Below are 14,079 nucleotides of genomic sequence, written 5' to 3' on the forward strand. Positions count from 1 at the left end.
TTGATACGTAGATAATGTGTGGGTAGATCATAGTTGTAAGTGTGTGTGTGTTTGTATGCGCGTGCAAGAATGAGTCTATTTGTGTATATATTAGTGAGTTATGTCATTATAGATAGATGATATGTGCTTTCTAATGATGAATAATTTTATAAATATAAAATATAATACCGATGTTTCAAGTGTATGTTCAATTCTTTTTTTTTCTCTTTCTCTCTCTCTTTCTCTCTATCTCTATCTTTCATTATTAATAATAATAATAATGTGCATCCGACGATATATATATAATATATATATATATATACTCGACGTTCATCGGGCCGAAAAATTATTCCTAGTTGTCAGAAGTAATTTATTGGTCGTGCATCGATTTGCGTTGATCGCTGTTAATATATATATATGAAAATATATACATATATTTTTTAGCTGGGCGATCGAATAAAAGTGTAATAAAATGTGAAAACGTTTATATGCAATTTTTTGGTGTTTTTCATTTATTAATAATTTTTCCCCCTTTTTATGAAATGAAAAGAAAAAAATTAATTTACAGATTATATAAAATGTAATTTATTTATGACTTTTTTTTTTTGACTTACAGTAAAATTAGCGTTTATATTATATAAAGTTAATTTAAATATTATTTCTTCATTTGATAAATCGCGCAAGGCACTATTATTATTATTTTTATAACAAAGTAGTATTTGGCAGTCGTTGATTTATATATTTTTTTTGTTTATGGCACAGCGCGACATTTGCTCTTCTATATATGTATAATAATTACGAAGTAAGAAAAACGTAAGGTAGGTGACAATTCAACAGAAGAAGAATATATAACTTAATATTACTCTGTGAAATAAAAACTAAAAAAAAAAAAAATTATTTTATATACATGTGACTTATTACAAAAAAAAAAAAAAAAAAAAATTGAAAAAATAATTCGTGATTATCTAGGAATTATTTATCATGTATAATTTGATTGTGGATCTGTTTCAGAAGTGTGAATACGATTTCTTCTTGGATTTTGATGATGACGTTGCCTATAAGGATGACGTTGCTGTGCGGGTCTTTGATTTCGTTGCCATTCGTATGGTCGATTTTGAATACGTGGCGGAATATTATTATTACTGATAAATGTGCGATCTGATTCTTCACGACTTTCAGGATATACACTTTGTGGATAACGATTTTCTCTGAGTGTATTCAATGGATATGTATGACTATAATCTTCATTGACAAGACGTCGACGACAAACAGCGCAACGACTGACACGCGATGTATGATCAGCCTTTAGTGTTTGCTGTAGAGGTTTTCTAAATTGCTCGTAATCTTTCACAGTTGCAAGCCAATAGGAAATTGCTGTTCCAAAGTAATTACAAGTACCAAGACCACGACATTCAATGAATGGTCGCGTTCTAAATTCCTCGAGACATGATCCAGGTGATACTAATGATTGTCCACCACCCGCTGCTCCCGAATCTCTATGCTGAAAATTGAAAATAATTCCCCATATGAATTTGTTTATTTATTTAAAAAATTAATAATAATAATAATAATTACCATTAAGAAACTGTAGCCAACCCATGCTTCTTCCCAACCACCGGGACATTGTGGAATGTCCATAGTTTGACTGTGAATGGCAATTAATCTTGTCGGAGCTTCGCAAACGGAACATCGCGATATGTATCTACCAACTTCGGGCGCAGGAATTGGTGTCATCATCATTGGCATTGGTTCCGTTGAACTTAACCAATAACTGTAATCGTTTCTCTGTGCATAATCACAAACGTCGTTCAAATTACAAACCGAGAACGGCATAGTGGAAAACTTTCGAAGACAACTTCCAGCTTGACCTGCAACAAAACCAAATCTCATTTTAAATCATCCAAAAGACGTCATTTACATTAATTAAATTTAGTTTATTAATAATTTTAACTCATTTTATTAGTTAATACAGAGTGTCTACTAACCGAGAAATAGCAGAGAATTCAAATTGACGGGAAAAAATCGGGAATTTGAAGGGAATTTTACGTCAAAGCAAAATTTTTCATAAGTTTAAATCAAGTTTTATTATTTTAATAATATATTAAATTCTAATGTAAATAAATATTTTTTACTTCAATAAATAAAAACAATTTCAAAAAAAAAAATAAGTTCATTAATACCTATTCATAATCTCCTAATACCCCAAACTCTTCATGTTCTCCAGATATATAAAATTAAAAATTTCTTTATTTAAACACGTGCTTTTGAATTCATATTATATTTAAAATTCCAAATTTGGCGGGAATTACATTTCGAGATTACTACGACATCTTCATATTCTCCTGGTACTTAAAAATGAATAAATTTCATTCAAAAATATAAAAACAATGAAAATTTGAAATGCGCATGCGCCATCAACAAAAATAGGTTTACCCCAACCTCTTCATGTTCTCCTGATACTTAAATTAAAAATTTCTTTATTTAAACACGTGCTTTTGAATTTATATTATATTTAAAATTCCAAATTTGGCGTGAAATGCATTTTGAGATTACCACGACATCTTCATATTCTCCTGGTACTTAAAAATTAATAAATTTCATTCAAAATATCAAAACAATGAATATTCGAAATGCGCATGCGCCACCAACAAAAATAGGCTTACCCCAACCTCTTCATGTTCTCCTGATACCAAAAATTAAAAATTTCTTTTAAATTTTTTTGAAAATCTATCAAAACAATGAATATTTGTAATGCGCATGCGCCATCAACGAAAATAGGTTTACCCCAACCTCTTCATGTTCTCCTGATACCAAAAATAAAAATTTCTTTTAAATTTTTTTGAAAATCTATCAAAACAATGAATAATTGAAATGCGCATGCGCCATCAACGAAAATAGGTTTACCCCAACCTCTTCATGTTCTCCTGATACCAAAAATTAAAAATTTCTTTTAAATTTTGTTGAATATCTATCAAAACAATGAATATTTAAAATGCGCATGCGCCATCAACGAAAATAGGTTTACCCCAACCTCTTCATGTTCTCCTGATACCAAAACTTAAAAATTTCTTTTAAATTTTGTTGAAAATCTATCAAAACAATGAATATTTGAAATGCGCATGCGCCATCAACGAAAATAGGTTTACCCCAACCTCTTCATGTTCTCCTGATACCAAAAATTAAAAATTTCTTTTAAATTTTGTTGAAAATCTATCAAAACAATGAATATTTGAAATGCGCATGCGCCATCAACGAAAATAGGATTACCCCAACCTCTTCATGTTCTCCTAATACCAAAAATTAAAAATTTCTTTTAAATTTTTTTGAAAATCTATCAAAACAATAAATATTTGAAATGCGCATGCGCCATCAACAAAAATAGGATTACCCCAACCTCTTCATGTTCTCCTAATACCAAAAATTAAAAATTTCTTTAAAATTTTTTTTGAAAATCTATAAAAACAATTAATATTTGAAATGCGCATGCGCCATCAACGAAAATAGGTTTACCCCAACCTCTTCATGTTCTCCTGATACTTAAATTAAAAATTTCTTTATTTAAACACGTGCTTTTGAATTTATATTATATTTAAAATTCCAAATTTGGCGTGAAATGCATTTTGAGATTACCACGACATCTTCATATTCTCCTGGTACTTAAAAATTAATAAATTTCATTCAAAATATCAAAACAATGAATATTCGAAATGCGCATGCGCCACCAACAAAAATAGGCTTACCCCAACCTCTTCATGTTCTCCTGATACCAAAAATTAAAAATTTCTTTTAAATTTTTTTGAAAATCTATCAAAACAATGAATATTTGTAATGCGCATGCGCCATCAACGAAAATAGGTTTACCCCAACCTCTTCATGTTCTCCTGATACCAAAAATAAAAATTTCTTTTAAATTTTTTTGAAAATCTATCAAAACAATGAATAATTGAAATGCGCATGCGCCATCAACGAAAATAGGTTTACCCCAACCTCTTCATGTTCTCCTGATACCAAAAATTAAAAATTTCTTTTAAATTTTGTTGAATATCTATCAAAACAATGAATATTTAAAATGCGCATGCGCCATCAACGAAAATAGGTTTACCCCAACCTCTTCATGTTCTCCTGATACCAAAACTTAAAAATTTCTTTTAAATTTTGTTGAAAATCTATCAAAACAATGAATATTTGAAATGCGCATGCGCCATCAACGAAAATAGGTTTACCCCAACCTCTTCATGTTCTCCTGATACCAAAAATTAAAAATTTCTTTTAAATTTTGTTGAAAATCTATCAAAACAATGAATATTTGAAATGCGCATGCGCCATCAACGAAAATAGGATGACCCCAACCTCTTCATGTTCTCCTAATACCAAAAATTAAAAATTTCTTTTAAATTTTTTTGAAAATCTATCAAAACAATAAATATTTGAAATGCGCATGCGCCATCAACAAAAATAGGATTACCCCAACCTCTTCATGTTCTCCTAATACCAAAAATTAAAAATTTCTTTAAAATTTTTTTTGAAAATCTATAAAAACAATTAATATTTGAAATGCGCATGCGCCATCAACGAAAATAGGTTTACCCCAACCTCTTCATGTTCTCCTGATACTTAAATTAAAAATTTCTTTATTTAAACACGTGCTTTTGAATTTATATTATATTTAAAATTCCAAATTTGGCGTGAAATGCATTTTGAGATTACCACGACATCTTCATATTCTCCTGGTACTTAAAAATTAATAAATTTCATTCAAAATATCAAAACAATGAATATTCGAAATGCGCATGCGCCACCAACAAAAATAGGCTTACCCCAACCTCTTCATGTTCTCCTGATACCAAAAATTAAAAATTTCTTTTAAATTTTGTTGAATATCTATCAAAACAATGAATATTTAAAATGCGCATGCGCCATCAACGAAAATAGGTTTACCCCAACCTCTTCATGTTCTCCTGATACCAAAAATTAAAAATTTCTTTTAAATTTTTTTGAAAATCTATCAAAACAATGAATATTTGAAATGCGCATGCGCCATCAACGAAAATAGGTTTACCCCAACCTCTTCATGTTCTCCTGATACCAAAAATAAAAATTTCTTTTAAATTTTTTTGAAAATCTATCAAAACAATGAATAATTGAAATGCGCATGCGCCATCAACGAAAATAGGTTTACCCCAACCTCTTCATGTTCTCCTGATACCAAAAATTAAAAATTTCTTTTAAATTTTGTTGAATATCTATCAAAACAATGAATATTTAAAATGCGCATGCGCCATCAACGAAAATAGGTTTACCCCAACCTCTTCATGTTCTCCTGATACCAAAACTTAAAAATTTCTTTTAAATTTTGTTGAAAATCTATCAAAACAATGAATATTTGAAATGCGCATGCGCCATCAACGAAAATAGGTTTACCCCAACCTCTTCATGTTCTCCTGATACCAAAAATTAAAAATTTCTTTTAAATTTTGTTGAAAATCTATCAAAACAATGAATATTTGAAATGCGCATGCGCCATCAACGAAAATAGGTTTACCCCAACCTCTTCATGTTCTCCTGATACCAAAACTTAAAAATTTCTTTTAAATTTTGTTGAAAATCTATCAAAACAATGAATATTTGAAATGCGCATGCGCCATCAACGAAAATAGGTTTACCCCAACCTCTTCATGTTCTCCTGATACCAAAAATTAAAAATTTCTTTTAAATTTTGTTGAAAATCTATCAAAACAATGATTATTTGTAATGCGCATGCGCCATCAACGAAAATAGGTTTACCCCAACCTCTTCATGTTCTCCTGATACCAAAAATTAAAAATTTCTTTTAAATTTTTTTGAAAATCTATCAAAACAATGAATATTTGTAATGCGCATGCGCCATCAACGAAAATAGGTTTACCCCAACCTCTTCATGTTCTCCTGATACCAAAAATTAAAAATTTCTTTTAAATTTTTTTGAAAATCTATCAAAACAATAAATATTAGAAATGCGCATGCGCCATCAACGAAAATAGGATTACCCCAACCTCTTCATGTTCTCCTAATACCAAAAATTAAAAATTTCTTTTAAATTTTTTTTAATATCTATCAAAACAATAAATATTTGAAATGCGCATGCGCCATCAACGAAAATAGGATTACCCCAACCTCTTCATGTTCTCCTAATACCAAAAATTAAAAATTTCTTTTAAATTTTTTTGAAAATCTATCAAAACAATGAATATTTGAAATGCGCATGCGCCATCAACGAAAATAGGTTTACCCCAACCTCTTCATGTTCTCCTGATACCAAAAATTAAAAATTTCTTTTAAATTTTTTTGAAAATCTATTAAAACAATAAATATTAGAAATGCGCATGCGCCATCAACGAAAATAGGATTACCCCAACCTCTTCATGTTCTCCTAATACCAAAAATTAAAAATTTCTTTTAAATTTTTTTGAAAATCTATCAAAACAATAAATATTTGTAATGCGCATGCGCCATCAACGAAAATAGGATTACCCCAACCTCTTCATGTTCTCCTAATACCAAAAATTAAAAATTTATTTAAAATTTTTTTGAAAATCTATCAAAACAATGAATATTTGAAATGCGCATGCGCCATCAACGAAAATAGGTTTACCCCAACCTCTTCATGTTCTCCTGATACCAAAAATTAAAAATTTCTTTTAAATTTTGTTGAAAATCTATCAAAACAATGAATATTTGTAATGCGCATGCGCCATCAACGAAAATAGGTTTACCCCAACCTCTTCATGTTCTCCTGATACCAAAAATTAAAAATTTCTTTTAAATTTTTTTGAAAATCTATCAAAACAATAAATATTAGAAATGCGCATGCGCCATCAACGAAAATAGGATTACCCCAACCTCTTCATGTTCTCCTAATACCAAAAATTAAAAATTTCTTTTAAATTTTTTTGAATATCTATCAAAACAATAAATATTTGAAATGCGCATGCGCCATCAACGAAAATAGGATTACCCCAACCTCTTCATGTTCTCCTAATACCAAAAATTAAAAATTTCTTTTAAATTTTTTTGAATATCTATCAAAACAATGAATATTTGAAATGCGCATGCGCCATCAACGAAAATAGGTTTACCCCAACCTCTTCATGTTCTCCTAATACCAAAAATTGAAAATTTCTTTTAAATTTTTTTGAAAATCTATCAAAACAATGAATATTTGAAATGCGCATGCGCCATCAACGTAAATAGGATTACCGCAACACGTGCTTTTGCATTTGTATTATATTTGAAATTACAAATTTGGCGCGAATTGCATTTTGAGATTACCCCAACCTCTTCATGTTTTCCTGATACCAAAAATTAAAAATTTCTTCTAAATTTTGTTGAATATCTATCAAAACAATGAATATTTGAAATGCGCATGCGCCATCAACGAAAATAGGTTTACCCCAACCTCTTCATGTTCTCCTGATACGTAAAATTTAAAATTACTTTATTTGAACACGTGCTTTTACATTTCTATTATATTTGAAATTCCAAATTTGGCGGGAATTGTATTTTGGGATTACCCAGACCTCTTTATGTTCTCCTGATACTTAAAATTTTTAATATTTTTTTCAAAAATATCAAAACAATGAATATTTAGAAAAGCGCATGCGTCGTTATTTATAAGCTTTTTTTTTTAAAAATGGGTTAATTAATAAAAAAATACAACATAGGTGCTTTAAATAAATGAGAAAGTTTGTTATGTAATGTTTTTTATTAGTCTTAAGTTGTTTAATTTTTTTTGCATTTTTAGTATGTTAATAGTGAAATTAGTATGTTATGATTTAAAATGTTTATATATATTACCTAAGTCCTGAGCCCATGGATGACCATTGCCCATGATGTGCAAAAGAGAGAATCCGTCCCATAGTTTGACAGTGTTCTTTGGACAGGTAGGAATCATTTCAGACTGCGAGTGCCTAGCGAAGAAAAATCCTCGATTTTGAGGACCTCGAGGCCTTGGCGCCGGTTCTCCAGCTTCTCCAGGATATCCTTTCCATGAAAAAAAGAAAGGCATAAATAAGAATCCGAAAAAATTTTAACTTTTAATTAAAAAAAATATATATCTTTACCTGGTGATCCAGGACGTCCGTCAGTTCCAGGAGGACCTTGGAATCCATTTGGTCCATCTCTTCCTGGCTGACCAGGTGGACCAATTGGACCATCCATTCCCCTTTCTCCAATGCGTCCCGGCAAACCATCCTCTCCTGGTTCACCAGATTCTCCTTTTCTTCCCGATAAACCTAAAAATCGATTGATTAAATAAATAAATTTATTAAATTTAATTTTTTAAACTCAAAAAATTTGAAAATATCACTTGCCTGGTAATCCAGGTGGTCCATCATCTCCTGGTAATCCTGGTCTTGGTACTGCGGGGAATGGAAGCAATCCACGATGTCCTTTCATTCCCTAAAACACATTGAGATGAATAATGTTGTGTAAAGAGAAGAAAAAAAATTAAAGAAGAAAAATAGAGGATATTTTTATTACCTGCGGACCTGGAGGTCCTGGCGGTCCTGGAAGTCCATGATGTCCATCTATTCCTCTTTCCCCTTTAGCACCGGGAATTCCTGGTCTTCCTGCATATCCCGTATCACCTCGCATGCCTTTTGGACCATGAAGACCATCAAGTCCCAATAGACCAGCATCTCCTCTCTCTCCTTTGTGACTAAATTCCGAAGTTCCTGGCTCTCCTCTATAACCTTTTGGACCAACAGGTCCTGGGAAACCAGGTTGTCCTGGAAGACCTGGTTCTCCCGGAAATCCGACATATCCTCTATGTCCTTTTAATTTAAAGAGAAAAATAAATTACAATCATTTTTTCCAATTTGATTCAAATTTTATTTTTTAAATCTCTTTTTTATAAATGAAAATATTTAGTTTACTAACCAACATCGCCTCTTATTCCCTTGGGACCTGGAATAATTTCCCCTTCATCTCCATGAATTCCCTTCGGGCCATTAGGACCATATTCTCCAGGTGCTCCCTTTTGTCCTGGCCGTCCAGGTATTCCCGGTTGACCGTCTAATCCATCACGACCTGGTTCTCCAGGTTCGGCGAATTGACCAGATAAACCTAATAAAAAATTATATTTTTTTTCTTATTTCTTTAAAAAGAAAGCGATAAAAATCTAAGTCATTTTTCTATATAAGAAAAAAAATAAAACTTTTACCTGGCATTCCTGGCATTCCTTGATCTCCAGGAAGACCAGGAAGTCCTTCAAGTCCTGGAAATCCATCAGCTCCTCGGAATCCTATGTCACCTTCCATTCCCTAAATTGAAAAATTCATTTTTAAAAGGCTCAACATAAAATATTCAAACGTAAAACTAAATTGAAAAAAATGTTTTTATTTAAAAAAAAAAAAAAAGAATTTACCTTTAGACCAGCATATCCAGGATAACCGGCTTCTCCTCTTTCTCCTTTTCTTCCGGGGAATCCATGCATTCCAGGAATACCAAAATCGCCTTTCGTACCTATCAAATATGGAGCTATTCCAGGTTCACCAATTTGACCTTTACGACCGCGAGGACCTGAAACACCTGGATATCCTACAGGACCAATATCTCCGGGCATTCCTGCGAAAAATTCAAAACATTACATCTTCTGTCTTTAATAAATTAAGTGCTGAATTTACATGTAATTAATAAATTATTTTATCAATTAAAAATTATTATAATTATAAAAAAGGCAAATAATTTTTTTTTTTTTACTAAATAGACAATTAGACTTACCCGGTCGTCCCATTAGACCCGGATCTCCATCCAAGCCGCGTTTACCTTTCAAACCTTCAAAACCTGCTGGTCCCATTGGTCCCCGTTTACCTTTCTCTCCATATCTTCCGTGTAATCCAGGCTTTCCTGGCCAACCTTTAATTCCATCATCGCCTCTTTCTCCTTTATCACCATCCAAACCCATATCTCCAATTTCCCCCTAAAAATCATAAAACAAATTCTATTTTAAAAAACTTAAATTTAAATTATCATTGTTTATTACATATTTTAATAATATGAATGTGATTGAAATATCTCTGAAACTTACTTTAAGTCCTCGAAGTCCATCGATACCATCAAAACCCGGCTCTCCTTGTTCTCCCTTCAAACCATCGAAACCGTCCTTTGCCATTCCTGGCTCACCTGGAAGACCAGGTCGACCGTCAATTCCCGGACGACCTGGCGATCCAACTTCGCCCATGAATCCAGGCTCACCCTTATCGCCCTGAGGTCCACTAAACGCATTCTCTCCTCTCGGTCCATCCGGTCCATCGGGTCCGATATCACCAATAACACCTGAAATTCCAAAACATTTTTTACTCCTTTTTTTAAATAATTATTATTTTCATTTTTATGTGAAATTTTTAGTTTTTACTTAAAATTTTTAAGTTAAATTCTTTTCACATTTATTAAAATAAATTATTTACTAAAAAAAGAAAAACGAACCCTTAAAACCAGGTGGACCATCAGGTCCCATAAGTCCTTCGGGTCCAGTGTCACCACGTTCTCCTTTAATTCCCACTTCACCATCGGCGCCATCTAAACCTTGTCTTCCTGGTGGTCCAGATTCCCCTCGCAATCCAACATCGCCTTCCATTCCAGGAAGACCAGGTAAACCTGGTGCACCATTCATTCCTCTGAATCCTATTATTCCCGTTGCTCCATCCTCACCACGACGTCCAGGATAACCTGTGTCGCCCTTCAATCCTTTCATTCCACTAAATCCTGGCGCACCGTCAGATCCTAATAATGACAATTTCGACAAAAATTAAACATTTCTTTTTTGTATAAATAAAATTTATATTATTTATTTTTATATTATTGATAAACAAAATTTTTTTTACATACCTTTATAACCAACGTCTCCTGGAATTCCTCTAAATCCAGGTGCACCTGGAATTCCGGGCATTCCTCTTGATCCTTGAATACTGTCACCTCTCGATCCCTTTGATCCCTAAAGAAAATAATCGGAAAAAATTAGTTTTTTATATTTTTTTTTTACCATCTTATAAAAAATAGAATTAAAATTAAGAATACTTTTTAATTAATTCGAAAACAAATTTCATTTACCATAATTTTACAAATATTATTGTTACCTGTAGTCCACTTAGTCCAGTAAAACCCGGTGCCCCTTTAGCACCTCTCATTCCTTTTGGTCCATCGTAACCAGCTCTTCCTGAATATCCACGTGGACCAGCTTCACCGTATTCTCCCTTTTCTCCATAAACACCCATTTCTCCAATATCACCGTATATTAAATTTGAGCCTGGATCACCACGTTCTCCCTTCTGTCCCAGAAAACCCTAAAAACAAATTTTCATCCTGTTAGATTATTAATTACAATTAGGTAAATAAATTTATATTCATTATAATTAGTAAATAAATTTATTATAATTATAATGGAAAAAATAAAAAAAATTAATTATCCATACTGGATATCCTTCAGGACCCATGAGACCCGGTTGTCCAGGTGTACCACGTGGTCCTTCTTCGCCTGGCATTCCAGGATAGCCCTTTAGACCATGTGGACCTTGAAATGAGAAACCAGGTGGTCCAGGAGGTCCTGGTAATCCTACAAATCCTACGTCGCCCACTCGTCCCTTAAAACCTTTGTAGCCATCAAATCCTAAAAAAGTTAATTATTTTTTAATATTTATTATAATGATAATTAGGGTAATATTTATTAATATTACGATTTTTACAATAATTATGAATATTATTATTGCTGTTTAATTATTTAAATTTATTCTTATATAAGCGTAAGTAAAAAAATAAGATGGTAAAACAGGTTCTTTAAAAAATAAAAATTTACCGACATAGAAATCTACCATACCGACTGATGGTAGGAAATTCTATTAATTTTCAAAACTGTTTTATCATCCGTCGGTAATTACCATCGGTCGATAAGGTAGAGTTCTGTGTCGATATTATTTTTTTCCGCTCCCTTGAAATCCGATATACGTGGGTTTCTCTGTAGATAAAAAGTAATTTGAATTTTTTTACGTACCTGCTTCTCCATTTTCTCCCTTATAGCCTCTAAGCCCTTTGATATTTTCGAAAATTGCCGATGCTGAAATTCCCCGTTCACCTTTAACGCCAACGATACCACGTTCACCTTTGCGACCTGGTAAACCAGGTAAACCTGCATCACCTCGCAATAGATAAATTTCAACAGAAGCAGAATCTCCCTTTTCACCGTCACGGCCAAATTTTCCTGGTACTCCATCTCTACCCGGTAATCCAGGCATTCCATGTTCACCCTAAAAATAAATTATAATCAATATTATAAATATTATTAATTTAAATACAATTTTTTTTAAATATTAAAGTGGATTATAAAAAAATAATAAAAGAGTACCTTGGCGCCGTTGGGTCCTTGCATACCCTCGTCACCAGGTAAACCAGGACGACCAACAGGACCCATGAGACCTTCAGGTCCAGGAAGACCCTTATCACCTTTGTCGCCCATTGCGTATAAAATTTCAGTTTTATTTTGCGGTGGCCAAATAATTCTTCCCGGTTCACCTTTGGGACCAGTAACACCAGCGATTCCAGTTCTTCCGCTGGTACCTTCCAAACCTGGTGGACCCACAACGCCAGAATTTCCATGAACACCTTTTTGTCCTCTTGGTCCTGGAAATCCTGGATAGCCCGGAGTTCCAGCAAATCCTTGCCTTCCACTTTCACCCTGCTCACCTTTTAGTCCAGGTAATCCTAGAATTTATATTTCATTTTTTTTTCACTAGATAAAATTATTCAAATTATACAATTAATTCTTATTAATTTAATTTTCCAATTTATTTCCAGTTAAATTTTTTAAGTAATTTAAAAAAGAAATTTGAGATTTAATTTCAATAGTTAATTATTACAATTAATCATTACTATATTGAAAAAAAAATATATTATTTTTAATTAAATGTAATTAAACATAAAATAATTAATTTAATTCTATTTAATATAGAATAGAGATTAATTTTCTTAATACCTGGTGTACAAACGCCACAGTCGTCTCCTCGAAAACCTCTTCCGCCTTTAAATCCCGGAAGTCCTGGAATACCTGGTTTTCCTGCAGAACCTGGAATTCCTGGAAGACCACTTTCGCCAGGCGGTCCTCGAATTCTAACACCTTTACCCGGAAAACCTTTCTCGCCTATTTTTTTTTTTGGTTCAAGGGTAAAAAATTACAATTTTTGATTTATAATCTCTTTGATAAATTAAAAATTTCGATTTTTTGTAAAATTAAAATGATAAAAATACAAGAAATCGTTTAAATAATTTTAACAAATTAATTTTATAAACGTACCCGGTGGACCAGGATCGCCACGATCTCCAGGAAGTCCATGATAACCATCAAAACCTCGTTTTCCCTCTTGTCCAGGTGGTCCAACAATTGCTAAACCAGGAAATCCTTTATCTCCAACAATTCCGGGTAGTCCTTGATAACCTGGAGGACCTATTGGTCCCCTTGGTCCAGATGGAGCTAAATTAAAAAAAAAATTCATTAATTAATTTGTTTTATTGAAATTTGAAATTTTTTTTGAAATTTTTATCAATTTTAAAAATTATTTATACCATCGTCGCCTCGTTCTCCTTTCTCAGATGTTCCCTTTTTTCCCGGAATTCCAGGCATACCTGGAGGTCCCGGAGGTCCTGCTGGTCCAATATATCCCACATTTCCCGCTAATCCTGGAGTTCCTGATTCTCCTTGTTCACCGTGCGGTCCTATTGAGAATACAATTATTTGAATACATTCTTTTTGTCTAATTTCAATTACTTTAAAATTACAAATAAAAATAATAATTATTTGAATACTTTTTTTGTCTAATTTCAATTACTTTAAAAACAATATTAAAATTAATTTTGAGAAAGAAATTAAAGTTTTAATTTTTATTATTTACCTAAATCTCCTTGAGGTCCAATACTTCCGGGAACCATTTCATCGAGTTCTGGAATGTACGCGCCTTTTTCACCTTCTGCTCCTTGTTTTCCAGGTGGTCCAGCATTACCATCTTCTCCCGCTTCTCCCTGCGATGAAAAAAAAATCAATTTTTTATTACAAATTACTTTTAACTAACTTTTTCT

The 14,079-nt window shown here is 32.3% G+C and overlaps 1 protein-coding gene across 1 annotated transcript in view; it reads right to left on the bottom strand.

The window, feature by feature from the left end:
* Positions 1-540: 540 nt before the first annotated feature.
* LOC127280077 (collagen alpha-1(I) chain) overlaps positions 541-14,079 on the bottom strand; it is a 36,140-nt gene continuing 22,601 nt past the window's right edge. The window contains exons 8-28 of the mRNA XM_051302845.1: positions 13,896-14,022; positions 13,570-13,719; positions 13,301-13,477; positions 12,983-13,147; positions 12,356-12,711; positions 12,005-12,257; positions 11,430-11,623; positions 11,094-11,300; positions 10,846-10,951; positions 10,444-10,740; positions 10,046-10,293; positions 9,739-9,937; positions 9,383-9,582; positions 9,179-9,278; positions 8,896-9,081; positions 8,497-8,789; positions 8,328-8,415; positions 8,079-8,249; positions 7,813-7,998; positions 1,555-1,847; positions 541-1,480 (exon numbers count right to left, since the gene is read on the bottom strand). Of these exons, the coding sequence (XP_051158802.1) occupies positions 959-1,480; positions 1,555-1,847; positions 7,813-7,998; positions 8,079-8,249; positions 8,328-8,415; positions 8,497-8,789; positions 8,896-9,081; positions 9,179-9,278; positions 9,383-9,582; positions 9,739-9,937; positions 10,046-10,293; positions 10,444-10,740; positions 10,846-10,951; positions 11,094-11,300; positions 11,430-11,623; positions 12,005-12,257; positions 12,356-12,711; positions 12,983-13,147; positions 13,301-13,477; positions 13,570-13,719; positions 13,896-14,022 (4,518 nt within the window). The 3' untranslated portion in view covers positions 541-958. The remainder of the gene's footprint in view (positions 1,481-1,554; positions 1,848-7,812; positions 7,999-8,078; positions 8,250-8,327; positions 8,416-8,496; positions 8,790-8,895; positions 9,082-9,178; positions 9,279-9,382; positions 9,583-9,738; positions 9,938-10,045; positions 10,294-10,443; positions 10,741-10,845; positions 10,952-11,093; positions 11,301-11,429; positions 11,624-12,004; positions 12,258-12,355; positions 12,712-12,982; positions 13,148-13,300; positions 13,478-13,569; positions 13,720-13,895; positions 14,023-14,079) is intronic.

Source organism: Leptopilina boulardi, unplaced genomic scaffold (assembly GCF_019393585.1).
Source record: "Leptopilina boulardi isolate dan_hultmark-lab unplaced genomic scaffold, ZJU_Lbou_2.1 LbouV2_229, whole genome shotgun sequence".
NCBI lineage: Eukaryota > Metazoa > Arthropoda > Insecta > Hymenoptera > Figitidae > Leptopilina > Leptopilina boulardi.